General features: G+C 34.6%; 1 protein-coding gene across 2 annotated transcripts in view; it reads left to right on the top strand.

Annotated features, from left to right (window-relative positions):
* EDIL3 (EGF like repeats and discoidin domains 3) overlaps positions 1-27,339 on the top strand; it is a 603,737-nt gene that overhangs the window by 132,928 nt on the left and 443,470 nt on the right. For both annotated transcript variants that reach the window (XM_036740910.1, XM_036740909.1), the window contains exon 2: positions 26,067-26,195. In XM_036740910.1, coding sequence (XP_036596805.1) covers positions 26,067-26,195 — 129 coding nt within the window. The remainder of the gene's footprint in view (positions 1-26,066; positions 26,196-27,339) is intronic.

The following is a 27,339-nucleotide window of genomic DNA, read 5'->3' as shown; positions in this document are numbered from 1 at the left end:
TTGCCACTGTTTTGACTGCAGGGAAAAAAAAAGGATATTTGAATTCTGAAGGTTTGAAGATTATCTGGCATTAGACGATCCACAAGCTGAATCAGAAAGTGGTATTTTCTTGTCAAAATACTGCCTTTAGAAGTTGCGGATGAAAACATTTCTCTTGAAAGTAAAAAGAAAATCAAGTCGAACATCTGACTTTCACATATGATTGCAATGCTACTGTTGCTAAGTGGCAGTGGATATTTTGGGCATGGAGGGGACAGATGGGTAGACTTGTACAGTTACACCCAGGGGGCATAGTTCCTTAGTATAAGTGGCATGAGTGAGCTTGTTATGTCTTTTGACTAATTTAACCATCCTGCTTATAATTTTAGTTGTGGCTATGCTTAAAACAGAGAGCAAACTTTTTCTTGCTTTTTATGTAATCCAAACTGAGACAGCTTTATCCTAGTGTTGACTTTGAATAATGAACATTGGACAGAATCCTCAATTCAAGCAGAAGTTCATGCAAATAGCATTAGGAATTTTCGCGGTTACAGTAATTAATAAAAAAGTAACACCTGGAAATACTAGGTAAGTGGTATATTTAGTATTTCCTTACCCAGCTGACCTTCCTTGATAAGAGCAAAGGTAAGAGTATCCCTGCAGTTGGTTCTTCTTCTTCTTCTTCTTCTTCTTCTTCTTCTTCTTCTTCTTCTTCTTCTTCTTCTTCTTCTTCTTCTTCTTCTTCTTCTTCCTCCTCCTCCTCCTCCTCCTCCTCTTCCTCTTCCTCCTCTTCCTCTTCCTCCTCCTCCTCTTCCTCTTCCTTCTCTTCCTCTTTCTCTTCTTCCTCCTCTTCCTCCTCCTCTTCCTCTTCTTTTTATTCTTCTTTTCATAGCTGATGAATGTCACATTTGGAATGGTGAAAAAAATGGTCTATAAAAGAGTGGTATACTTGAAGAGGTTATGAAAAGGCTTTGATCACACCTTACAATGAATTCAGAATTCTTTGTATTACCTGATTGTTCTTCTACAGCCAGAGTGAGTTTGCATTCCTCTCTTCCATGACAGAGATTGATGGACTAAGTGTTGCCATCATGATATGCTGCATTATTTATATGCAGCAGCTGAATTCTGTCTTTCAGGGTGTCCTTTGCTGTAATCCGAATCCCTGCAAGTTTCTGGGAAAGAGTCTTATATGATTACAAAATATATAGTATATAAATATGATTTTTGAAAGAATCAAAACCACATATTGGATGTTTCCCCACTGTTTGAGCAGTAATACTCTTTCAATAAATTCAGAAATCATGAGGATACCTTAAAATACAGGATTGACCTCCAAGGCTATGACTAAGGTTTCAAATGATTGATTTAATGAATGGCAAAAAGGTAGGCATGTATGTATGTATGTATACACACAAATGAATATATATGTGTGTGTGTGTGTGTGTGTGTGTGTGTGTGTATACACACACCTATGTGTGCATATGTGTGCCTGTCCGTATAACCATTTCTTGATTTACAGTATCTGGTCATAGATTTAGAATGGAAAAGGAACTCAAAGGCCTTCTAGTGCAGTCCCCTTACACTAACACTTTTCCTCCTACAATATGATGTATTTCATTACCTGCATTGAAATGCTTTGTTACTATATGAGCTTCTCAGTGTCTTAGAGCTGAAAGAAAATGCACAGCAGAAAGAATACTCAATATGGAAGCAGACCTGAGTCCGTATTTTGACTCTGCTTCTCACTCTCTGCCTGACTGTGAGCAAGTGACATATCTTTTCTGTACCTCGATTACCTCTGCAGTAAACTGATGAGAATGGATAGCATCTAAGGTGCCTTCAAGCTTATAGCTAATATTATTCATGGGTAGTAATAATGCCTACCAGGGTTGTTGCAAGGACAGTAAGGTAGTGTAGGCGAAGGATTTTGAAAACCTTAAATTGCTATAGAGTAGCTAGACGGTACAGTGGATAGAACACTGAATCTTGAATAAGGAAGTCATAAGTTCATATCTGGCCTTAGATAGTTATTAGCAATGTGACCTAAAACCATTCATTGAACTTCTTATCTGCCTCAGTTTCCACCTCTGTAAAATTGGACTATAATAGCTCCTACTTCAAAAGGATGTTTTGAGGAAAAATGAGATGAATTTTTGTAAAGTACTTCACAAAACTTAAAGTATTATATAAATGCTAACTATGATTATAACACTACAACTAATTAGTCATCTTAGTAGCAGTCGACTAAAATAACTAAGTTGAGATTGGGAAATCATTCTTGACAGCAATTTTGATTCTGCCCATTTGTAACTGAGGTTGGGGAGTGGCTGATACTTTATTCCCTACATAACAATGACCACTTGGGAGAATGCGCCAGTGACTGGGTCCTGGAATGGGAAAAAGTCTTAGCAATAGCTGTACTGTATCTAGTATGTTCTGTAGCCTTTTGTGGTCATAAAAGTTGTGTCACATGATCACCATCCTCAAGCCAAATTGGACAGGAATGTTTGGGACACACACATATGCACACACAAACACACACACATATATATATATATATACATATATATATGTATATATATATATGTGTGTGTGTTTATATATGTAAAATTTTGTTTTAGGCAGCTAATCATTCTGTTTTAGATTATGTGTATATATACATAGACACACACATGCATACATATGTGTATATATATATATATTTATACACACAAATATGTATTCATTTGGAAAATTGTTAGATTATATTTCTTCAGGGTCTGTGTGCCAGTTTTCATAGTGATATATAGGTTTTCTTCTAATTATTAAAATGTTAATAGGTTGGAGACCTATTTAATTTATTACTTATAGAAGTGAATGTTGAAAAAAATAAATTGATAAATTGGGGGAAAAAGCAGCACCATAAGTATCAAAGTTTCTCCCCCTCCCTCCCCAAGACAGTATGCAATCTGATATGGGCTCTACACATACAGTCCTTTTAAACATGTTTTCACATTAGTCATGTTGAATAGAAGAATTATAACGAATGGGAGAAACCACAAGAAAGAAAAAAAAATAAAAACAGAACAGAACAAAACAAAAAAGAAAATAGTCTGCTTCACTCTGCATTCTGACTCCATAGTTCTTTCTCTGGATATGGATAGCCTTTTCCATCACAAGTCCTTTGGAAATGTTTTAGGTCCTTGCATTGCTGAGATGGGCTCAGTCTGTCCAAATCATTCCTCGCATACTGTGGCTGTTACCATGTACAATGTTCTCCTAGTTCACGGTGCTACCCTTCAATCTGATTTATTTGGACTGATGTCAAAAGAACTAATTTTTCTTACATTAATTCTGTGATGTATATAGTCCAAGTATTATTGCTCTCATATTTCAGATGAAGAAACTGAGGATTGGAGAAGTTAGAATGACTGTTAACAAATGTCAGAGGTTGGCCCTAAAGTTGATTAATCTGATTATAGCTTTTGTTTTGTCAGGCAGAGGGGTTGTTTGTTTAAAGAGGTATCCTAAAGATATTGTAGAGACAGAATAACAATGCTTTGAGAAAGGAAATGTGAGACAGACTGAGGAGTTGCAAGATTGAGAACCTGGATGAATAGAAGAATAGTGGTGATCTCAAATGGAATACGGGATTTTAGAAGAGGGTTTGAGAAAAGATGAAGTATTCAGTTTTAGACATGTTGAATTTGTGATGCCAACGAAACATCCAGTTTGAAATGTCTAATAGACTGTTACTGAGGCATAAAACAATCTCAGAAGAGAGACAAGGTCTCAATGCACCGATCCTCAAATTATTTCCCCATTTAAAGTTAATTGTAGCTACCAAAGGCACTACAATCCACTAACTTCCTTACTATTTTTTGTCTCAATGATTCGTAACTTAAATAAACTAAAACCCTATTTTAAATAAAAAATATCCTTGACATTCAAATAATATTATTTATATTATTAATTTCAACTAAATGAGAAAATACATGACAAGAAACTGCTGCCATTAATTCAGCACTTTCACGTGAATTTGTATTTTATTAATCACCAGAACAACTATGGAAATGAGTCACGCATATATATCTGTGTAATATTTTTTTTATCCCTTCTACAGGGGATATGTTTGCTTATTCATCATACTGAGTTACACTTGATATATGTATACACATATACATATATACATATATATGTACATAATTGAAGCTAAGTAAAGATCAAAATACAAATACTTGAAATTCATTGACATACCCCTTAAAATAACCCCTCAAACTTCAGGAGTTCTAGACAAACAGGTATGAATTAATATTCTAGATCATTAGCCAATCTAATTATTGTTTTAATAGACAACCAAAAGTAGCCATTGCAATATTTTCAGGGGCAATGGAACTTTTATACCTTCTATGATATATTTCAGATGAAAAACATGATCATTAACTTAATAATTTAATTTTTATTTTATATGGATGGTTAAAACATCATATTTTAATATTATGATTATGCTCTTCATGATACCATTAACTTGTACCTCAAAAACACAACTTCAAATGAAATTTTATAGGGAGCAAGGAGTCCTTACCAATGAAATGATAAAGAAAATATGTATTTCTAGTTAGCTAAAATCTCAACTAAAAAAGCTTGGTGTCTATATTTGTGGGGACATGAGGCTATAATAAGGCTAATTTGGACTTTGTATATATATACAAAGGTCTAGGTATGCGGCAACCAGGCATACCAAATCATGAAATTGTGCTGCTGAAATTTGTAGTCAGAGATTATAGGGAAACGACAGATGGTCATGGTGCTGTGTCATGGACAAGAAGTTAGTAACATCTTGGCAAGAGGAATTGTCTCTTCTATCCAGGAATCATCTCACTTTTATTTCAAGATTCAGCTAAAGATAATAAAAACTTAGATGAATTTGGACAATGATTTTTTGTTGTGTTTTTATGCTTTTTGTTGTTATATGATAATTATAGCTTAGAATGTTCCTATATACTTCCCTTATGATGCAAACTTTCCTTTGCTAAAATTAAAAGAAAGATTAAATAAAAGGGGAAAATATTTCAATAAAACTATTTGATACATATATTGAACCTTACAGAATATCCAGATTTTTACACCCATAGTTTCCCATCTCTTGACTTAATGGTGTGGGGGGAGCAATGGGTTTCTCTTTTGGTGATCATAATTGTACAACATTCATTTTCATTTCATTGTTCTTTTTGTTTATGTTGTAATAGTCATTGTATATGTTGTTTTTGTACCTAAGCTGGTTTCTTTTTGCATAAGTTCATATATCCTCCCATATTTCCCTTTCATCTTCAAATTCGTAATTTCTTATGATGCAGTAGTACAGAATTGCATTCCTGGTTAGTAATTTGTTCAGCTATTCCCAGATTAATGAGTGACTACTTTGTTTTAAGCTCTTAGTTGAGTACTTGTGAAAGTGCTCTTATGAATATGTTTGCACACAGGGACCATTTCTTTCTGTCTTTGATTTCCTTGAGACACATGCCTGTCAGTGGGATTTCTGGGTAAAGGAATCATAGGATCATTAATTCAGAGCTTGAAAGGACTTTAAAATTCATTGACTAACTTTCTTACTTTACAGATGAAGAAACTGACGCATAGAGTTTAAGCGATGTGCCCAAGGTCACACATCTACTAATGATCTGAGATCGAATTTGAAGGCAAATCTTCCAGACTACAAATCTGTGTCTTTATCCACTATGCCACCTAGCTGCCTCAGATAATAGGAAATTTTATTCACTCTATTTAACCTTGTTATCATTATATTTTCCTGAATAGTTGGATGGATTCACAGTTTAACCAATAATGTATTATTGTGCCTGCCTTTATGTAGCTCTTCTAGTGTTGGCTAACTCCTTCTCTTGTCATCTCCATGAATTTTCTTGATGGAAAGTGAATTGTCAGAATTTTCAATTTAAATTTCTCTTATTTTTAGTTATTTTAAACAATATTTCATATGGTTGTTAAGAGTTTAGAAGTCTTCTTTTGAAAATAGCTTGAATCTTTTGGCCACTTATGCATTATGGAATAGTTCTAGGTTTTATTCTTTTAATTCTCTTTATATCTTAGATGCTCATCTCCATGGTAATGAAAATTCACATGCTGGTTATGAGCAGACTATAACAAATAACCAATGAGAACCTCTGAAAAAAGAACAGGAAGCTAGAATTCATCATATAAATCCTTTGTATGACAGAAAGGGAAGATGGATTGATCACTTAGCAAGAGTAAGGGATGACAGGTATATGCATAGAATACTCCATTGGTGCACTTCAAATGTCAGTAAAAATCAAAGAAGGACTCTGGCATGTTGAATGGACTGCCAGTAATGAACTTTTAGGGAGGCATGGACAAAGTCACAGAGGATGGGCAGACACAAGTGAAATTATTTTCTGCACCATTGGAGAAAATTCTCAAATTGAGGACATGAAATCTATTTGAGTATAACTTGGATGTTAGACCATTTTGAAAGATATCCAGTGCAACATTTTGCCCTTCAGTTGATAGTTGCCACCTGACTCTAGATTCACTTATTTGATTTATGTAAACTCTTTTCTGTTTCATGCATTTGAAAATTAATGTGTTACCTCTTCTATCCTTTGTGTAAGAATTCTACCAATAGGCATGAAGTCTTACTTGTGAAAAATGCCACCTTCTATTTTTCTCCTTTTTTAAATATGCCATTTTTATGTTTGTCTGATACTCACTTGGGACTTTTGTGGTATATGGTATAAAATGCTGGCTTAAATTTATTTTTGACATGACTCTTTCTACTTTTCCCAATAGTTCCTACCAAATAGAATCCTTTGCCAAGTAGTTTATGTTCTTATGTTCATTGAATTCAAAATTACTGAGTCTGATTTGTTTGTTTCATTGATCTATTTCTATCTTTTTACAACCAGTACCAAATAGTATTGATGATTATTAATTCATCATATAATTTGTGTTATGGAAGTGCTGTTCTCCCCTCATTTCTCATTTTTTTCTCTGCATCATTGCTGACAACTCTTGAACCAACAAGATAACAGATCCATTCGAATACTTGAATAGTAGTGTCCCTAGAGTTTATTTAATTGTTTACATAGTATTGATTAGAGATACTGGGTTAGAATTTTTCTCTGTTTTACCTCTTTGTCTTTGAGGTATAATGACCATATGTGCTTCATGAAAAATAATTTGGTTAATAAGTCTATTTCACAATTTGGGGAAATGGTTGTATAACACAAGTATTAGTTGTTCATTAAAAATTTGAAGGCTTTTACCTATAAATCTATCTTGACCAGGTGTTGTGCTTATTGTTTTCCTTTAGCAGTTGCTTCATGGCTCATTTGATTTCATTTTGGGTAATGGAAAAGAAGATAATAATATTTTGGGGGGGAAAGTTAAATATTCCACCTCCAAGAATCCCCTCACCTTTAATTTGAGATTCAGTAAAGGTGATGATTAGTGAAGAACAGTTCAGACATTAATACTTTAAAAAGAAAAAAAAGACACGTAGACACAATCTTCCAGGTACAAACCTGCTTCTCAGAGGAATGAAACAATTTTTAAAAAAAGAAAATTGAATTTAGTGAAAAGCATGAAAGAAGTATAGATCTGGAGTTTAATATCCCATAGATCATAAGATTAAGAGTTGAAAAGACTTTAAAATTATCTAATATTCCACCTCCTTCATTTTATAAATGAGAAAACTGAAGTCCAGAGAGATTAAATGAATTTTCAATGATTACTCAGAAAGCACATAGCAGAGGCAGTTTTTGAACCCAGGATTTCTGATTCAAAATCCTGTATACTCTACACCCACTGTTATCTTGCTTAGGAGCCACTGTTACAATTATAACATTTACAAAGCACCTTTTATCTGCAGAGCACTATCATTTGTGCTTGTAAAGTTTGAATGAAACATGGTCCTTGACCTCATGGGGTTTACAGTGTGATAGGATGATATCAATCAATCCAGTACACATTATATAAGTGCATTAGAACATTACAAAAAGAAATGTGAGGTGGAAGGAAGAAGGTCATCATAAGAGTCTTTAATTCAATTCTACAAACATTAAGAAACTACAATGGGAAAATTACTTTGATAGGAGTTTTTACTTTGCTATACATGATGGAATATTTGAGGAGGTGGATTGAGTTGAGCTGTAAATTCAGAAATTTTTAAAAAAGGGCTCTTAGTATTTGAAAAATATTTTAAATGATTGGAATAACTTTAATTGCCTTTTATTTATTCTGCTTCTATTTATTTATATGGCCACATTATATTCTCTGATATGATATAGGCTCCTTAAGAGTTAGGATTTTTCAATTGATCTATTTGTATCCTGGCACATAAAGCATACTTAATAAATGCTTTATATTGATTAATTGACTCACTAGATTTGGAGTGTGTCATTTGTTTTATGCACCCTAATACCAGAAGCCATATTAACATGTCAACTTATCAGACCTCTGTGTCCAATGACTCTGAATAATTTGACTCCAGTCTTGTCATACACCATTTTGGGCCTTTGTGCCCATGGATATGAGTTTGACATGGGAGTGCATGTGTAGTAATAAGTCCTGCTGGTTTCTGCTATTCTCTGGGGGAAAACTGCCGCTGCTGCATTGTTCCCTGTTCTGATAGTTTTCTAAAATCTTTTTGAGAGTTTCTTATGAGAATGTATTAGGCAATAGTAAGAAAGAAAATAGACTAACAGATGAATCTCTGATTAAATCACCGTAGTCAAGATTTGGATTGAGAATTTGAAGATGTAGTTGGTTCTGTTTTTCTCCTATCCTGGATATATAGTGTGGATCCCTCTAGATCCAAAATGGGATAATTGGACTGAATATTCCAGAAAAGAAATCCAGTTATTGAATACCAAATGTATACTTTAGAATAAAGTTATATCTATTGAAATATGGATCTCATGCATCCTTTTATCCTTCTGATTGAAAATAGGGTCCTTCAACTGGAATACACTTTTTAAAATATGGACAAAATGAAATACTGCTAATATTACTTATAATAATAAATTATATTTAAATAAATCAGAATGAATCATGCATCCATAAGTTTTGCTACTTGGGATTCTGCCTTTACATCAGTCTGTGCATCAAAACTGAGTAGACCATGTAACGAATCAGTTTTCACTATTTCAATGTAAATGGCCTCTCAAGAGGAACAAATGTAAATTGGGAGGCATATTGTTGATTCCAAAAGTGACATTTATTTTGTTCTGTGTAATTTCATAGGCAGTAAGTCATAAGGGTGCTAACATTTTCAGTGAGTTTTACTAATTTGAGTATGCAAATTTTCATGAACTTTATCTCATCTTAAGCAGAGTTATTGCTCACTTGTGTGTTAGAGTTTGCTTGTTTAGTGAATTGCATTGTTTACAGGGTAGTTCAAATTTTAATTTTAACCAATGAAGGCAAATTTTTTCTCTTTTTTTCATTTTAGACTAATGCGCTAGTGTACAACTTAGTCTAATGCAGCATACACTAGATATGTGATAGGATGTCTAGGGTTGTATCACAGGATTTATACCTGGAGAGAATCTTAGAGTGTTAGGGAGTGGATAAAGACAAATAGACTGGGAATCTGGAAAAAGTGGGTTCAAATTCTACTTGAGACACCTCCTATCTTTGTGATACCATGCAAGTTATTTAAATGTGATTCGGAGGTTTCCTCATTTGAAAAATTAGAGCTTTCAATTGGATGATCTTGAAATCTGCTTCCAAATCTAAATCTATAATCTGGTTATCTAATCCAAACCCTTTATTCTATGGCTGAAGAAAGTAAGACTCAGAGAAGTTAGGGACATGCTCACGAGCCAACAGGTAGTAATCAGTAGAACTGGCATTTGGCACCTCAGTTTTGGGGGGCATCTGTAGTGGAAGGGAAAGAACACTGGATTTGGAAATAGAATATGTAGGTTCAAATCTATGCTCTGCCTCTCAATGACCTAATCACCTATAGGAATTTGAGCAAATTACTTAACTTCTCTGGGCCCTCGTTCCCTCACCTACAAAGTGTGGAGGTTGGATGTGATGATCTCTAAAGTTCCTTTCAATTTTTAATCTATAATCCTATGGTCTTATGACTATAATGAGTGATTTAACTGACATATCCTAATTCCATTATTATGGGGAAATCATTTTTGATGTTCCATTTGTTTCCCCATATACATATTTTGATATTTTTTTTGATTTCTACTTCATTCAATTTAATATATAATATTAAATGTCTGTTATGTGTATAATGCCAGATTACTGCACCATTTGATTTTAAAGTAAATTAAATGAAGTTATGTGTGTTAAATACTTACAGAATCTCAGAGGAAAGGTACTAAAGGGCTCAACTATATAACATGTAGTGAGAGAATTTACATTAGTGAGTATTTTGAATTCAGTACATACTAGGTGCACATAGGTAGGCATGGTTAATGTACATAACTGTGAGGAATCCCATATCACATACCCATTAAAGGTATGTAGATGGCAATAATAATGTCTTACCAATCTATATTTCTTTATAATCTAAACTCCTTGAGAACTGGGATGGTCTTATTTTTCCCTTTTTTGCCCTAAATGCTTACTATAGTACCCTTTATATACATACTAGGCTTTCAATAAAAATTGGGGGAACTGGGGCAGCTAGCTGGCACAGTCAGTAGAGTACCAGCCCTGGAATCAGGAGGACCTGAGTTCAAATTCTACCTCCGACCTTTGACACACTAGCTGTGTGACCCTGGGCAAGTCACTTAATCCCAATCACCCTGCCTTCTCCCCTCCAAGAAAAGAACCAAAAAAAATGGGGGAATTGAATATCAGCAACTAAAGTAGCATTAAGCTAAGTAAGAAAGTCCTCTAAAGGTTTATATGAGATAGAAAGGTTGACAGCAATGTTCCAGCAGAATAATCCTTTTGGAAATGTCACCTGTCAACTGTCTCTGCAGAGACTGTAAACCCTACTTCTTCAACAGCCACAGCAACCAAAAACTGACCCATAGAGATAGGGTGTGGGAAGAGAGAAGGGGAAAATAAGTTCTTGTCATTGAAGTGTTTGGCATTTTTAATTAGTCCAACAACAGAAATAGATAGAGTTTTATTAATGAAAATGATGTAAAATAAGATGTATTTTCATATGTTTTGCTACTTCATCATAAAGATGACCGAGCCTTTCCATCTGACTTAACAGGTGAAGCCTATATGTGTTGTCTCCTCTATTAGAATGTGAGCTCTTTGACAATAGGGACTGTCTCACCTTATTTTATCCACAATATTTAACACAGCGTTTTATGCATAGCAGATGTTTAATATTTTTTTCACTCATTCACTCAATTGGGAGAATTTAGCTGTCAATTTTTATAGCCAAGAAAAATGAGGAGGGAACAATTTACTCCCATGTGAGAGAGAAACAATCTGTGGTATAGTGAAACGAGAACTGGACTGGAAGTCAGGAAACCTAAATTGGAAGCCTGATTCAGACATTACTTATGTGACCTTGGGCAACTCTGAAATTAGTTTCTAAAGCACCTTTAGATTCCATTACCTGATTTGTAAATGGGGAGAATTATATTTGCACTACATACTTTGAAAAGAAGGATTTTGTTAAACTATATCCAAATGTATGGTCATCAGTATATCCATTTGGAATGTATGTATTCATAATCTGTAGCATCTGAACACAGGATTTGGGCTCAAGTCCAACAACCAAATCTTCAGAGCTTTTTTTGTGATGTTTTAAATAAGTCAGTAATGTCAGTTATGTAGCATCTAAATAGCAATATTGAGATCTAAAGGTCAATGATTGTTAAATTATAAAAACAATAAGCATAAATCAAGTTATCATTGTCACCATGAATTCAATAGTCTGTTGAAAATGGAGAAAGGGCTAGTGATATGTCTGAAGGAGACACTGAATCTAGGCAGGCTCATCACAGTCAACTCCAAAGCCTGGAGAGTAGGTGGAGTGAGCAAGCAAACAGTAAGTTAAATATAGCAGGCAATGATTTCTTGCCCCTGGGGAAAGTAATTGCTTCATGCTACTGCCAAAAGGCAAATCGGCATCAGCTTAATTTGCCTGCATCTGCCATAAACGGGAGGCAGAATCATAAAACATAGTTAGATTCAAATTAAACATATCTGCCCTAATGTAAAACAGGAGAATACTAGCCAGGAAATAGGCAGGTATAACACTGCTCGTGGATTATGCTGTGCACAGTTACATTTAGATGTGTCTGGAAAAAAGACTGCAAAGTCACAGAATCTTGGACTGTCCTGTTTTCCCTGATCAGTCCAGCCTCCTTAGACTAGTTACACTGATGGTTTTAATAGACTATGCCAACATAATCACTGGGGGGAAAAGGGAAAAAAAAAACACTGCTTTGCTTGAAGTACAGATTTTATTGTATTTCAATCAGAAGTTCTTACCTGAGCTGACACTTCCCTAAATTAATTGACACTACAGGGCATCAGAAGTCTCTGAAGTGTATTTTAATTGGTCTTAGGATTGAATCATCTCATCTGTGTTTTAACCAAAGAATGCTTAATAGATCACCAAAATCCTTAGTCTTTCACAGTATTCCTATCTCCCCAGTGATAAGAACAAAGATACAGATAACCATTTTCTTTCCCCTAAAAAAATAAAGTCCATCTAGGAAAGGTTGTTTCCCCTCTTAAGACTGTCAACATTGTTGTGTAGCAGAAAGAATGATGGATGTGGAGTAATAAGACAGGAGGTTATAGGACCATAGATCTAGAGTTAGAAGAGTGTATCCCATTAGTCCAATTCCTGAATTTTGCAGATGAGGAAGCTGAGTTCCAGAGAGGTGAAGGTGTCATGATTTTTCGAGTCAGAGGACTTGAGTTTGAATTCCAACTTTGTTACTTACTACCTATGGGACATTGGACAAGTCGTTTTGCTTCTTTTAAGCCCCATTTGTAAACTGAAAGAATTGTATTGAAGGTGCCTTCTAGCTCTAAATCTATTATCCTATAATCTACACCAACAAATGGAGAAATGGTAGCAAAGACAAAAAAAAGTCTACTGTGTTAAGAACGAAGTGTGGAGTTATTAAGATATGGAATCCTCTCCTCATTCTTGTCCTGGGATGATCCTGATCTACCTTTTAACAGTATTCACCTGGAATTGTGGCAGCTATTGGGCTCCTCATTTTGCCTAATAGCTCCTGAGACTTAGAAGGATTACAAGGGCTAGAAAAGGTGATCCAGAGGAAAAAGGGAGAAGTTTGGAGTAGAAGTTATGCTACATGCCTCTTGTGTCAGTTCTGCAGTTTTCATACTGGGTGGTCTTAGGAAAATTGATTCTGATTCTAACTTTTCTCATCTTTCTCTTTTCCCCAAGTTTAATTTTATTATTTTCCAATTAACATTTATTTTCTCCCCTTACCACTTCTTTCCAGTGAACAATAAAAAAGAAAGAAATCCTCATAATAAATATACATCATTCAGCAAAACAAATTTCCACATTGGTTGTGTAAAATATACACAAATATAGAATATATTATGTATATATGTATGTAGGTAATATAGATAATTTTATATAACCAGTGTAGAAATTTGTTTTGTGGTGTGTGTGTGTGTGTACATATGTGTGTATATATGTATGTACACACACATATATATGTTTCATTCTTCAGTTTAAGTCTTTTACTACTTTAGCAGGAGGTAGTTATAATGCTTTTCATCTTCATTCATCTGAAGTCATGATTTGTTATTGAATCAATCATAATTCTAAAATATTTCAAATTTGCCTTGTCATTATGATCACATGTATTGTTTTCCTGGTACTGCTTATTTTGCTCTTCATCACTTCACAGGGAGTATATCTATTAAACTCTCCATTTTGCCATTTCTTATGGCACAGTAAAATTCCATTATATCCATGTGCCATAACTTGTTTAGTCAGTCCCCAACAGGTAGATATCCATTTTATTTTCATTTATTTCCCCTGATTATTGAAAGAGTCCTTATAAGCATTTTTGTATGTATGCACCCTTTTACTTTTCCTTCCACCTTATTTGAGTTAAGGCCTACTAATAGTGTTTAAGTGTGAAAGGGTATGTGTTATCTTTTTTACTATAATGCCAAATTCCTTTCCAGAATAGCTAGAAAAGTCCACAACTTGACCAACAGTAAATTAATGTGCCTTTTTCTTACCACCTCTCCAGCATTTGTCATTTTTCTCCTTTATCATCTTTGCCAATCTGATGGTTGTGAGGTGGAAATGCCAAGTTGCTTAAATTAGCCTTTCTCCAATTATTGGTGCTTTGCATTTATCTTTTGAATGAAGCAACTGATTTGGATGATCACTAAAGTACCTTCTGCATCTAAAGTTTCATGATTCCAGTATTCTGTGACAATGGATTCTGATTGGCCACTGATATACTGTGAAACCGTTAATCAACCAATCAACTAATTAATGAACCAGCAAACTTAATAAATACCTTCTAGGTACCTGTACTATGCTAAGCACTATGGAAACAGACAAAAATGAAATGATTCCTGCCTTTAAGGACCTTAAATTGCATCACCATGTACCTTGTGAAAATAACTTAACACATATGCTGCAGTTTTCTAAATTGATAAACGAGTGCCTATAAGCATCAATGAATATAATGAAGCATTCCTTAAAGCATAGATGTTAAATTCAAATAGAAACAGGGGCCACTAAAGCATACATATGAATCCTCATGGGCTGCATATTGCCTTAGAAAGCCATATATTAATATTATCTATTTTCTTTTTTTAAATTTATTTATTTAACATATTTAGTTTTCAGCATTGATTTTCACAAGAGTTTGAATTACAAATTTTCTCCTCATTTCTGCCCTCCCCCCCATTCCAAGATGACTTATATTCTGGTTGCCCTGTTCTCCATTCAGCCCTCCCTTCTGTCTCCCCATCACATTTTCCCTTCCTTTCTTGTAGGGCAAGATAAATTTCTATGCCCCATTGCCTGTGTATCTCATTTTCTAGTTGCATGCAAAAACTTTTTTTTTTGTTTTTGAACATCTGTTTTTAAAACTTTGAGTTCCAAATTCTCTCACCTCATCCCTTCCCACCCACCCTCCCTAAGAAGTAAAGCAATTCAACATATGCCACAAGTGTATCATTATGTATAACCCTTCCATAATACTCATGTTGTGAAAGACTAACTATATTTTGCTCCTTCCCAACCCATTCCCCTTTATTGAATTTTCTCCCTTCACCCTGTCCCCTTTCCAAAGTGTATGTTTTTGATTACCTCCACCCCCACCTGCCCTCCCCTCCATCATCCCCCTCTTTTTAATCTTCTTCCCTCTTCTTTCCTGTGGGGTAAGATACCCAATTGAGTATATATGGTATTCCCTCCTCAGGCCACATTTGATGAGAGCAAGATTCACTCATCACCCCCCTCACCTGCCTTCTCCCCTCCTCCCACATCACTGCTACCTCTTGTGACCTTTATGTGAGATAATCCACCCCATTCTATCTCTCCCTATCTCCCTCTCTTAGTATGTTCCTCTCTCATCCCTTAATTTGATTTTATTTCTTTTAGATATCTTCCCTTCATCTTCAACTCACCCTGTGTCCTCTCTCTCTCTCTCTCTCTCTCTCTCTCTCTCTCTCTCTCTCTCTCTCTCTCTGTATATATATATATATATATATATATATATATATATATACACATACACATACATATATACAAACATGCACATTCACTTATATATATGTATATACATAAACATATATATATATATATATATATGCATATTCCTTTCAGCTACTATGATATTGAAGTCTCATGAATCATACACATCATCTTTCTATGTAGAAATGTACATAAAACAATTCAAATTTAGTAAGTCCCTTATGATTTCTCTTTCTTGTTTACCTTTTCATGCTTCTCTTGATTCTTGTGTTTGAAAGTCAAATTTTCTATTCAGCTCTGGTCTTTTCACTGAGAAAGCTGGAAAGTCCTCTATTTTATTGAAAATCCATATTTTGCCTTGGAGCATGATACTCAGTTTTGCTGGGTAGGTGATTCTAGATTTTAATCCTAGCTCCATTGACCTCCGGAATATCGTATTCCAAGCCCTTCGATTTCTTAATGTAGAAGCTGCCAGATGTTGGGTTATTCTGATTGGGTTTCCACAATACTCAAATTGTTTCTTTCTGGCTGCTTGCAGTATTTTCTCCTTGATCTGGGAGCTTGGGAATTTGGCAACAATATTCCTAGGAGATTTCTTTTTGGAATCTATTTGAGGAGGCGATCGGTGGATTCTTTCAATTTCTATTTTGCCCTGTGGTTCTAGAATATCAGGGCAGTTCTCCTTGATAATTTCTTGAAGGATGATATCTAGCCAGGCTCTTTTTTTGATCATGGCTTTCAGGTAGTCCAATAATTTTTAAATTCTCTCTCCTGGATCTATTTTCCAGGTCAGTGGTTTTTCCAAGGAGATATTTCACATTGTCTTCCATTTTTTCATTCCTTTGGTTCTGTTTTATAATATCTTGATTTCTCATAAAGTCACTAGCTTCCACTTGCTCCAATCTAATTTTTAAGGTAGTATTTTCTTCAGTGGTCTGTTGGACCTCCTTTTCCATTTGGCTAATTCTGCCTTTCAAGGCATTCTTCTCCTCATTGGCTTTTTGGAGCTCTTTTGCCATTTGAGTTAGTCTATATTTTAAGGTGTTGTTTTCTTCAGTATATTTTTCAGTATTTTTTTGGGTCTCCTTTAGCAAGTCATTGACTTGTTTTTCATGGTTTTCTCGCATCCTTCTCATTTCTCTTCCCAATTTTTCCTCTACTTCTCTAACTTGCTTTTCCAAATCCTTTTTGAGCTCTTCCATGGCCTGGGACCAGTTCATATTTTTTCTTGGAGGCTTTTGGTGTAGGCTCTTGCACTTTGTTGATTTCTTTAGGCTGTATGTTTTGGTCTTCTTTGTCACCAAAGAAAGAATCCAAAGTCTGAGACTGAGTCTGGGTGTGTTTTCGCTGCCTGACCATATTCACAACCAACTAACTTGACCCTTGAGTTTTTCAGTGGGGTATGACTGCTTGTAGACTACATAGTTCTATGTTCCACGTTTGGGGGTGATGCGCCAGCTCTGCCACACCAGCACTCCTCCTTCCCCAAGAACCCCCAACCTGGACTGGGCTTAGATCTTCAGCAGGCTGTGCACTCCTGCTCTGATCCGCCACTTGATTCCTCCCACCAGGTGGGCCTGGGGCCAGAAGCAACAGCAGCTGTAGCTGCCCCACCTCTGCTGCTCTGGGGGCGGTGGCCAAACCATGAACTCCTTCCACTCCTGCAGCTTTCCCCACTAACCTTCTTGGCTGTCTTTGGTGTTTATCGGTTGAGAAGTCTGGTAACTGCCGCAGCTCACTGATTCAGGGCTCTAGGGCCCGCTCTGCCCGGCTCCTGGTCTGGTTGTTCCGAGCAGCTCACTTTGGGCTCTGCTCTGCTCTGCTCCCAGCTCCCAGCTCTGTGTGGGATAGACCTCACCCAGAGACCATCCAGGCTGTCCTAGGCTGGAGCCCTGCTTCCCTCTGCTGTTTTGTGGGTTCTGCAGTTCTAGAATTGGTTCAGAGCCATTTTTTATAGGTTTTTGGAGGGACTGGGCGGGGAGCTCACTGCTTTCCAGCCATCATCTTGGCTCTGCCCCCGGAAGTCATACTATCTATTTTCTATTGTTCTTTTATTTATTTTTAAAATATTTCCAAATTACATTTTAATCTGGTTTGGGCTGCACTCAAGAGTGATGTGGGCTACATGCAGCAATATGCCTTGCATGCCTCTGCCTTAAATTATACAGTACTGTGACTCTATTGGGTAGTGATATTTCCTCATGCTTTGATACTTTCTTGAGTTCATGGTATCATTGATTAAGTACTCCCTTCCCCATTAGCTATTCAGATTGGAAGCATTCACACCTTCTCATCTTGAGACTTTTGTCCAGCACCTTTCAGATTTGTAAGAGAAAAATGGAGATCTTTTATTCATGTGTATGTGTGTGTGCATGTATGTTCATGTATGTGTGTGTATTTTAATACTTCACAGATAACAGTATAAAATCCAGGCTACCTATCAGTTATCCTCTTAACCAATCATTTGTCCAAAAATGTGTCCTAATGTTGTATTTTATGATACTTCATATGGATTGCTGGTAATATACTACATCTTGTTTTTACTCATTATATGTCTTTCCATTGTACTGAGGATCTAACACAATTCTGAATCTTTGGAAGTAATCATGTTCCAAAAATTGCATCCCAGATAGCATCACTGATAAAATATTGGTGTTGACTCCTTTTCTTGTAGAGAAGGAGGATGGGGGTGTGTGAGAATACTTCATACTCCATCAAATGAGGTGATTTTATCAGTTGATTTTGCTTAATGTATTTTTTCTTCTTTGTTCAAAGTCACCATAGAAAATGATATAAAAAATTACAGCAAGTTTATCTGATAAATGACTATTTTCTCATATATGTAGAAACCTGAGTCAAATTAATAAAAATAAGAGCCATTCCCTAATCAGTGAGTTGTCAGGGGATAGAAACAGGCAGTTTTCAGAAGAAATGAAAGCTATCTATAGGTGTATGGGAAAATGCTCTAAATAACTATAGTTAGAGAAATGCAAATTAAAATAACTCTAGGATACCACCTCACATGTATCAGAAATGACAAATGATGGAAGGGATGAGGGAAAGTAGGTACAATAATGGACTATTGGTATAGTTGTGAAAGGTCCAAACATTCTGGGGAATGATTTGGAACTAGGCTCGAAGGGCTATAAAACTGCATACACTTTAACTGAGCAATTCAACTATTCAGTCTGTATCCCAAAGAGATCAAAGTAAAATAAAAGCAACTATATATACAAAAAGATTTATAGCAACTCCTTGTAATGGCAGAGATTTGGAAATTAGGGGGAACACTATAAATTAGGGAATGGTTGAACAAGCTGTGGCATATGATTGTGATGGAATTCTAGTGTGCAATAAGAAATGACAAGAAGGACAATTTCAGAAAAACATGGGAAGACCTATATGAATTGATTCAAAATGAAGTGAGCAGAACCAGGATATCATTGTACTTAGTAATAGCAATGTTGTAACGGTGATCGACTATGAAAGATTTAGCTACTCTTATCAATACAGTGATCCAACAGTTTCAAAGAACTCACAATGAAAAATAACATCCACCTCCAGAGAAAGAATTAATGAACTCAGTGCAAATTGAAGTATAGTTTTCTTACTTTCTTTATTTTTCTTGCTTCTTTGTGATATGGCTAATATGGAAATGTTTTGCATGATTTCACATGTATAATTGATATCATATTGATATCAATTTATATTGATATTTGATCATTTATTCTATTGATTTTGATGATTGATATCATATTACTTGACTTTTCTGGGAATGGGGGGTGGGAAGCAGGAAAGGAGAGGAAAATTTATAACTGAAATTTTTAAAAAAAGAATGATAAAATAAATAACAATTTTTAAAGAAAAAACTTACTGGGTGGTAAAAGAAGAATATATTTAGAAATAATTAGTGTGAAAACAGAAAGCAATAGTTAAATTTTAGCTCTGAATATTTCTCTTGACAATATGAGTGATGAAAATATGACTGAGAATATATTGGTTGGTGTTAAAAATATGAGTTTTTGTTTAAAAAGCTTATAATTATTTAAAATGTGAAATTAACCAAGTACAATCAGGCTTTTTCTTCTTTTAAATTCTGTGTTTGGACCTTTGATTATCTGTAGTGCCTGTTCAATTTAAGTGTAAAAGTAGACTACTTCAATGGACTGCCCACTAGTTATTCTCATTTGGTGATGGTTGTTGTTGTAATTGTTGGATGATTTCTTCTCACTAGGCTCATGTCCTCTGAGTAGCTGGGGTCCCACTGAGGAGGACCTGTGCTATTTTATGATTTAATACAGTGAGAACAATATCAATTGCAGAAAAAAACAAATCTAAAGAAACTCATTTATCTAAGGGAATCTCTCTTACATTTGGACTTAGAGCAGAATCATCTATGATGGTGGCAAACATCTTTATTGAGCAAATTTCTACATTCGTTTGGCATTGATCATTTGACATTGATCATCAGTTAAACAAGTTTATCTTTCTGGTTGTAGTAATCAAGGAATAGAAGGTGAATCCTTCTTGGAGGAGAGCCTATAAGGCTACATTTTGCTTCATGGAATCATAATGCTCTTTTTACATTCAACAGTCAGCAAGCACAGTGAGGTCTTATGTTCTTCACATTTCTGCATCAAGTATGTCCCCAAAGATGAGATATTAAGTAGAAAATCTTCTTCTAAATCTTGCCTATTCCCTTCTCATACATTCTTGAAGGCTATCCTCAGAAAAAGTATAGGTCATTCTCCTAAAGATTCTCTAGAAATGAGAAAAGAGACCTATGAGCCAAAAGTTACTAATGCCTTATCGATTGCCTGGGAAGGGCAAGGGAGGAATTGGGTGAAGAAGGAGTCAGTGATATCTTCTATAATCTTTTCAATTCTTTTGGAGTTTCACTCTCTTTGAAATATCTAGAAAATTGATCACTGAATGCTTTAAAATTCTGGTGCTTTGATAATAGATTTCTTTTGTATTTAGCAACATCCTTTTGCCAGCTCTTCTGACTTCAGTTTCTTAAATACTACTCTAATTACTGTATATAATCCATTTAATACTGAGATATTAGCACAGCAAATTGCACTTAATAGATGCTTAAGAATACTTACTGAATTAAATTGAATTGAATTGTTGGGGTTCAAATGCCATTCTTCCATTATCATTAATGATAGGAGTAGATCACTAGAGAAATGCTGTCGACTCTTTTAGATTTTGCATAGATTTTTTTTTACCTTTTTTCAATCTCATCTAGGAATAATTGTAAATGTTTGACCTTTGATGGATCTAAGGTTATAAAAAGATCTATGGTTATAAATTTTCTGTATCCCCAACAACTTTTCATTATTTTTTGAGGTGATATTGTTTAGAATCTTTCAGCATTCTCAATCCAACCCTCTCACTCCAGTTGTTGTTGCTGGTTTTTTTTTTGCAAATAATGTTACACCCTATTTTATTTTTTGAATAGACATTTATTTTCTCTCCATCTCACTTCCATGCCCCTCACTCTGTTAAATTGATTGTTTTCCTTAAGGCAGGTTCTGGTCTTTGCAGGGGGGGACTTTTTTCTTGTGATAAAAGGTTTATATCAATTAAACTTCTCTAAGAAATGGTTATAAACAGATTTATATGTATTTCTCAATTTATTTTGATGGACATATTCCCAATGCATCTGAATTTTTGACAGAATAGAATTTAAATCTGGATGGACAGAAAGGATACATTTATATAGCCAAAGCACAATATAGTTTGGGGCAAAATACCACTGAATATAATTCTCACATCATCATATTCCCCAAGTTGTTATAGACGTGTGGCAGCCATATAGCACTCCTAGTCTATGAAAATTAATTTGCCATTAAATTAGAAGCATGAATTTGTTTTAAAAAATGAAATTCAGTGCTTGCCAGCCAGCAAAAGTATAGGGACACAACCCCATAGTTTAGGACTATAGATTAACAGATCAAAGGGACCTTAGAGAACATCAAGTCCAACCAATATTTTTACAAATAAGAAAAATGCATTGATAATTAAGTAACTTACCGAGAGTCATTCAGCTAGTAAGTATCTAAGGTATGGTTTAAAATCTGTTTTCCTGACTTCAAGTCCACTGGCCTATCCATTATACCATGTTGCTTCTTAGTATGTAGAATTGCAAGTGTATAGAGAACAATCTTGCAGTATGGAATGAAAGTTATAAAAGTAATTATTCTCTCTGATACAATACTTCCATAAGTAGGAATATGCTCCCCCCAAAAGGAGAGAGAAAAAAAGAGCTATTTGTTCAAAGATTTCCATAATGATCTTATTTGTAATTTCTATTGAAGAATTTATTCAAATCTCTTGATTTCCTGCTTAGTCAAAGCATTTCTTTGCAAGGAAAGGGTTGGACAACTAACTTACTAATACTTACAAAGCCAAGTTCTTTACCAACATTACCAAGCAAAAGCTATTATCTTCTCTCTTTTCATACCAGATTGACAAGACAATTAGATAAATGATGTACTATAGAGTTGGAAGACAAATGAGGGGAGTACCAAGCTGGTTAAATATCCTAGGGACATTTCAGGAACAAGTATCATAGCAACAATATACGTTTATACCATGTTGATAAAGAGCACATTTTTCCTTAGGAAATATGATATCTCCATAGTCTTTCAGAGTATCAATATCAAGCCTACTCCCCCTGCCCCACCTGCCATAGTCTTCTGAAATAATGTCAATCTCTCTAAAGGGGCAAAACAATAAGAGAGGCTTAAAATCCTGGTTCCACATTGAAAAACAACAACAACCTGAAAGTAATATAATTGCCTAACAATATGGGAATGTCTAAATAAACTGTGATATAATAATGTAATGTAGTTGATACAATAAGCATAAGGAATATAACAAATCTAGAAAGACCCTTGTGGTAAAATGAAAAAAGTTAAAATCAGAATCAGCAGAACTGAGTACATACTGATAAGGATCAGTCAAAAAAATAAGTGAATAAGAATGACTATAAAAAGAAACATGATGGAGATAGAGACTGAAAGTCTCTGATATTTTATGTATTTAAATTAATTCAAATGTAAATTGTTAGTAATTAATTTTAGCTAGTTGTGTTAATATTGAGTATAAAGCTTATAATAAATCAGAGAAAGACAGAATCATAGAAATGATTTAACAAAAATATAAATAGGTGGCACACTGGATAGAGCACCGATCTCGGAATGAGGAGGACCTGAATTCAAATTCAACCTCAGGCATTTATGAGCTGTGCTGCCCTAGACAAGTAACTTAATCTCTATTTGCCACATCTGTAAAATGAACTGGAGAAGAAAATGGCAAACCACTCCAGTATCTTTGCCAAGAATACTCCAAATGACATCATGAAGAGTAGGACGTGCCTGAAACTACTGAACAACAGCCACAAAAATAAATAAAAAGCATGCTTATAGTTGCCAAAATCATTGATCTCACAGAGTCACAGGTGATCTTTTACTATTAATAATAGAGTAAGTCATGTAAGAACTTGCTGCTTTATGAACCCAGATTGATAGTGTTATTTAGTTTACTTCCCATCTATAACAAGCTATTTATACTTACTGTCTCCTCTTCATTACCTCTATTCACTCCTCAACCCTTTAAAGCCTGGCTTCTGTCACCACTTCCTCATAACACAATAACCAATAAATTGCCAAATCTTGTAATTTCAACTTCAATGTATCACATCCAATCCTGTTTTTCTGTTCCTAAAGTTATCTCCTTTGCTGAGGCCCTCATAACCTCTTGCCTGGACCATCACAATGGCCTGTTGATTGATCTCTCTGCCTCAAATATCTCCCCACTCCAATCCATTTTCTACATTAGGTGCCAAGGTGATTTTCTTCAAGTGCAAAGTGGACCCTGGTGTTCCTGTATTCATATATATTCTCCATAGGATCAAATATAAACTTCTCTTGGTCTTTTAAAAGTCTTCATAGCCTGCTCTCAACCTTTATTTCTAGCCTCATTTCTACTCCTTTTTAGACAACATTAATATTGCCAATACTGGCTTTCTCCTTGTTTGTCACGCAGCACACCATCTCTCATTTCTGTCTTTGCACTGGTCATCTCTTGTGCCAGTAATATACTTTATCCTCACCTCCACCTCAAAGAATTCCTCATTTCCTTCAAAATGTACCTCAAACATCACCTTTTATCAATGCCTTCCCTGACACTGATCTCTCCCTTCCATTTGCTAGTACTACTTATATTTTATTATTGTTCTGTATGTATATATATAAGGGTGTGTATGCATATATATGTATAGCCACACACTTGTCTCCATAATAGAAGTCATTGAAGCCAAGTACTATTTCCTTTTGTCTTTATATTACAGTGCCTAGCACAGTTCCTGGAATATAGTAGGTACTTAAGAAATGCTTTTTAGGAACAATTTATTTATTGAATTCCATTATATGATTGCTAAATTACTAATATTTTCTGAATGCTATTATCAATGATCAAAATGAAAGCAGTGTAAGATTGAGCATAGTATTTTCAAATAATTTTCTCGTAAATATAAAAACAAGCAAAATTAGATTAGTGCTGTAAAACACTGTTACAATGAAATTTATTGGATTTTGATACAAAGTACTCATAGGATTTTTATCTATGGTTATTTTATACTCATCTTCAACTCAAATAAGAATATTTAAATTAGCTTCCGATAAAATTAGAATATAAACAAATGAAGCAATTTTTTTAAACATTTAGTAAATGTGAAAGGCCATGGTATAGTGGAACTAAAATTTGCTGGAGTCAAGAACCTGAATTTGAGGCCTGTCTTTGATATACACAGGATATGTGATGGTAGGCAAGTCAGTCAACCTCCCAATGCCACAGACAGATCTATATAATTGTTAAATGCAGAGAAGAAGCCAACCTGCAGGGAAGAAGGAATTTTCTCAACAGGAGTTATTTATATCAATGTAATCACTGGTCTATTTTTTAAGAAATCAGAAACTAGTATATACATTTAAGAGTACTCTGAAAGAAAATGCTCACCAAATAATATATATGAGCACACATTAAGTTCATATGACACTAATACACTATTGGTGGAATTGTGAACTGATACAATCATTTTTCAGAGCAATTTGGAATTACGCCCAAAGACAGTTGTAAAACTTTATATACCCTTCGACCCAGCAATACCATTATTAGGTCTGTTTCTCAAGGTGATCTGGGAAAATGGAAAAGAACTTATTTGTTCTAAAATATTTATAGCAACTCTCTTTGTGGTGGCAAAGAACTGGACATTGAGGGAATGCCCATCAAATGAGGAATGACTAAACACATTGTGGCATATGATTGTGATACAATACTACTGTCCTATAAAAAAATGATGATTAGGTTGATTTAGGGGAAAAATATGCATGAAATAATAAAGAGTGAAATGAGCAGAACCAAGAGAATATTGAATATGGTAAAAACAATATTATTCAAAAAATAACTGTGAATGACTAAGCTATTCTGAGTATTATAAATGTTCAAATCAACTACAAGGGAATTATGAAGGAAGATGCTATTTGTCTCCAGAGAAAGAAGTGATAAAGAGAAGTATGCATAGTATGGCTTTACTTTCATTCGTCATACATATGTACATATATACATATGTGTGTTTGTGTGTATATATGCCAAATGGTGGCCTTCTCTAATGAGAAGTACAGAGGGAGGGAGGGTGACAGCTTGAATCTTAAAATTTAACCAAAAATAAATTTTAAAAAATTAAATGAACAAGGATACCAGAATAGTCTTAGTTTTAGAGGTAGGGAATTACTGGTGTGGTATACAGCATACAGTGTGCCATGCCCATAGTTCTCTACCTCTGAAAAGAATATAGGGAAGGAATATTTTCATCTCTTTTTCTGAGACAAAATTACTTGTTTTAATAATATATAATTGAATTGTATTTATTTTTTTCTTTTCCATTTATATATTTTAGTCATTGTGTATATCGTTTTCTTAGCTCTGCTTACTTTACTTTGAATTCATTCATATAGGTCCTCTCATGTTTCTCTGTACTCAAAATATTTGTTCTTTTTTAAAATTTTCTCCTTTTTTGTTTAAACTTAATGAACAACAATAAACATGTACTCTCCAATATAAAAGGGTTAATATAATTTCTTCTTGTCTTAAATAAATTTTCTTATTTCTACTGCAACATCTCAAAACACAACTACAAGACAAAAAATACATCTTCATGCTATCTTTGAGTCATCAATCTACATCAATTTCATTTCATGGAATCTTTGTTCTAGAAGGAGGTAGCATCAAATAAATCTACAGAAAGTTGCTTACATAAAGCTGCATATAATAGAATCTCCACCTATTCATTTGGATGCAAGGGATTGATGAGATGTATAAAAAACTTAGTACCTGTTCCTTCAATCCACAGGTGATATTTGTGACTCCAACCCATGTGAAAATGGAGGAATCTGTTTCCCAGGACAGACTGAGGAATTTTTTTCCTGTGAGTGCCCAGATGGCTTCACAGATCCCAATTGCTCTAGTGTTGTGGAGGTTGGTAAGTGCAAGATTTGGACACTTTAATGGTTATCTGAATATTTACTTTATTTGATATATGCCTTGAGTTTCGCTATGATGCAATGTGCACATTTTGTGTAGGTATTGCTATATTCTGGTATTTGGCTGTCCTTTTTGTGTTTTATTGTGATTATTACATTTTTACCTTTTTTTACTTCTAAACATTGTATAAGTTGATAAATACAACTTCATTGGTAGGCATTTTAAAAGTCAAGTAAAATGCATTATCATTTCAGACATCAGCAATTGCATACAGCCCAAATACTTTTATAAAAAGATGTTAGCCTCAATGGCACATAATTCCAAAACCAATTTGTTTGAAGAAACACAGATTTTATCTAAATAGACTTGAGAGAGTCTATTTAGAATGTTCAAGGGTTTTGTGAATGATTCTACCTATCTCTTCTCAAATGAAAAGATCAGGTACAACCTCTCCATTATAGGAAGTTGAAAAAAAGTCTTTTTTAAAAAGTTTACTTTGCAATAAATGTACATGTTACTAAAGATTCCATTCCAATTCAACAAAAATTTCAAATTGTTTTTTCTCCTATGGAATGATTCAAGTGCTTGGGAATAAGTGATCCTCATTTAGACACACAAATTACTCTCTAGCAAGTATTCATCTTTTTAAAATGGCATAATGTAAACTTGTGCAAAAATATCTCCTCAGATTATAGGCACACATTTGATCAGCCTCCCTAAAATCTCTCTACTCTTCATGTAGGCTCTGAGGAGGAAAACTTCACATCTTTGAAATACACAAATGTTTCACCTTAGTGGCTTAAAGTTGTGTCAGCTACCATGAGGTTTTTGAGCATAATTTTAGAAGTTAAGGTTATTGGGAAACATATTTTGAAGCAAAAAAAGAGAGATTTGCATCATTTGGGAAGGGTAGACTAGGATTATGGATGCCATCTTATCAAGAATAAAACTATTTATTCTCTGTATTTTGCCACTGATTGTTGGACTTAATGTTCCTTGAATCTTGAACAGATTTGACCAACATGTTTAACCATTGCCTTGGTGTTTATCTGTCATTTCTTAGAGGATCACTAAGCTATAGCTGAGTAATAATACTTTCTTTCAATTCAGTTCTAAGATAACTCATTCTAAGATTTTTGGCA

Source organism: Trichosurus vulpecula, chromosome 1 (genome assembly GCF_011100635.1).
Source record: "Trichosurus vulpecula isolate mTriVul1 chromosome 1, mTriVul1.pri, whole genome shotgun sequence".
Classification (NCBI taxonomy): Eukaryota; Metazoa; Chordata; class Mammalia; order Diprotodontia; family Phalangeridae; genus Trichosurus; species Trichosurus vulpecula.
The sequence above is the reverse complement of the archived record's forward strand: the minus strand, read 5'-3'. Positions and strand labels throughout refer to the sequence as shown.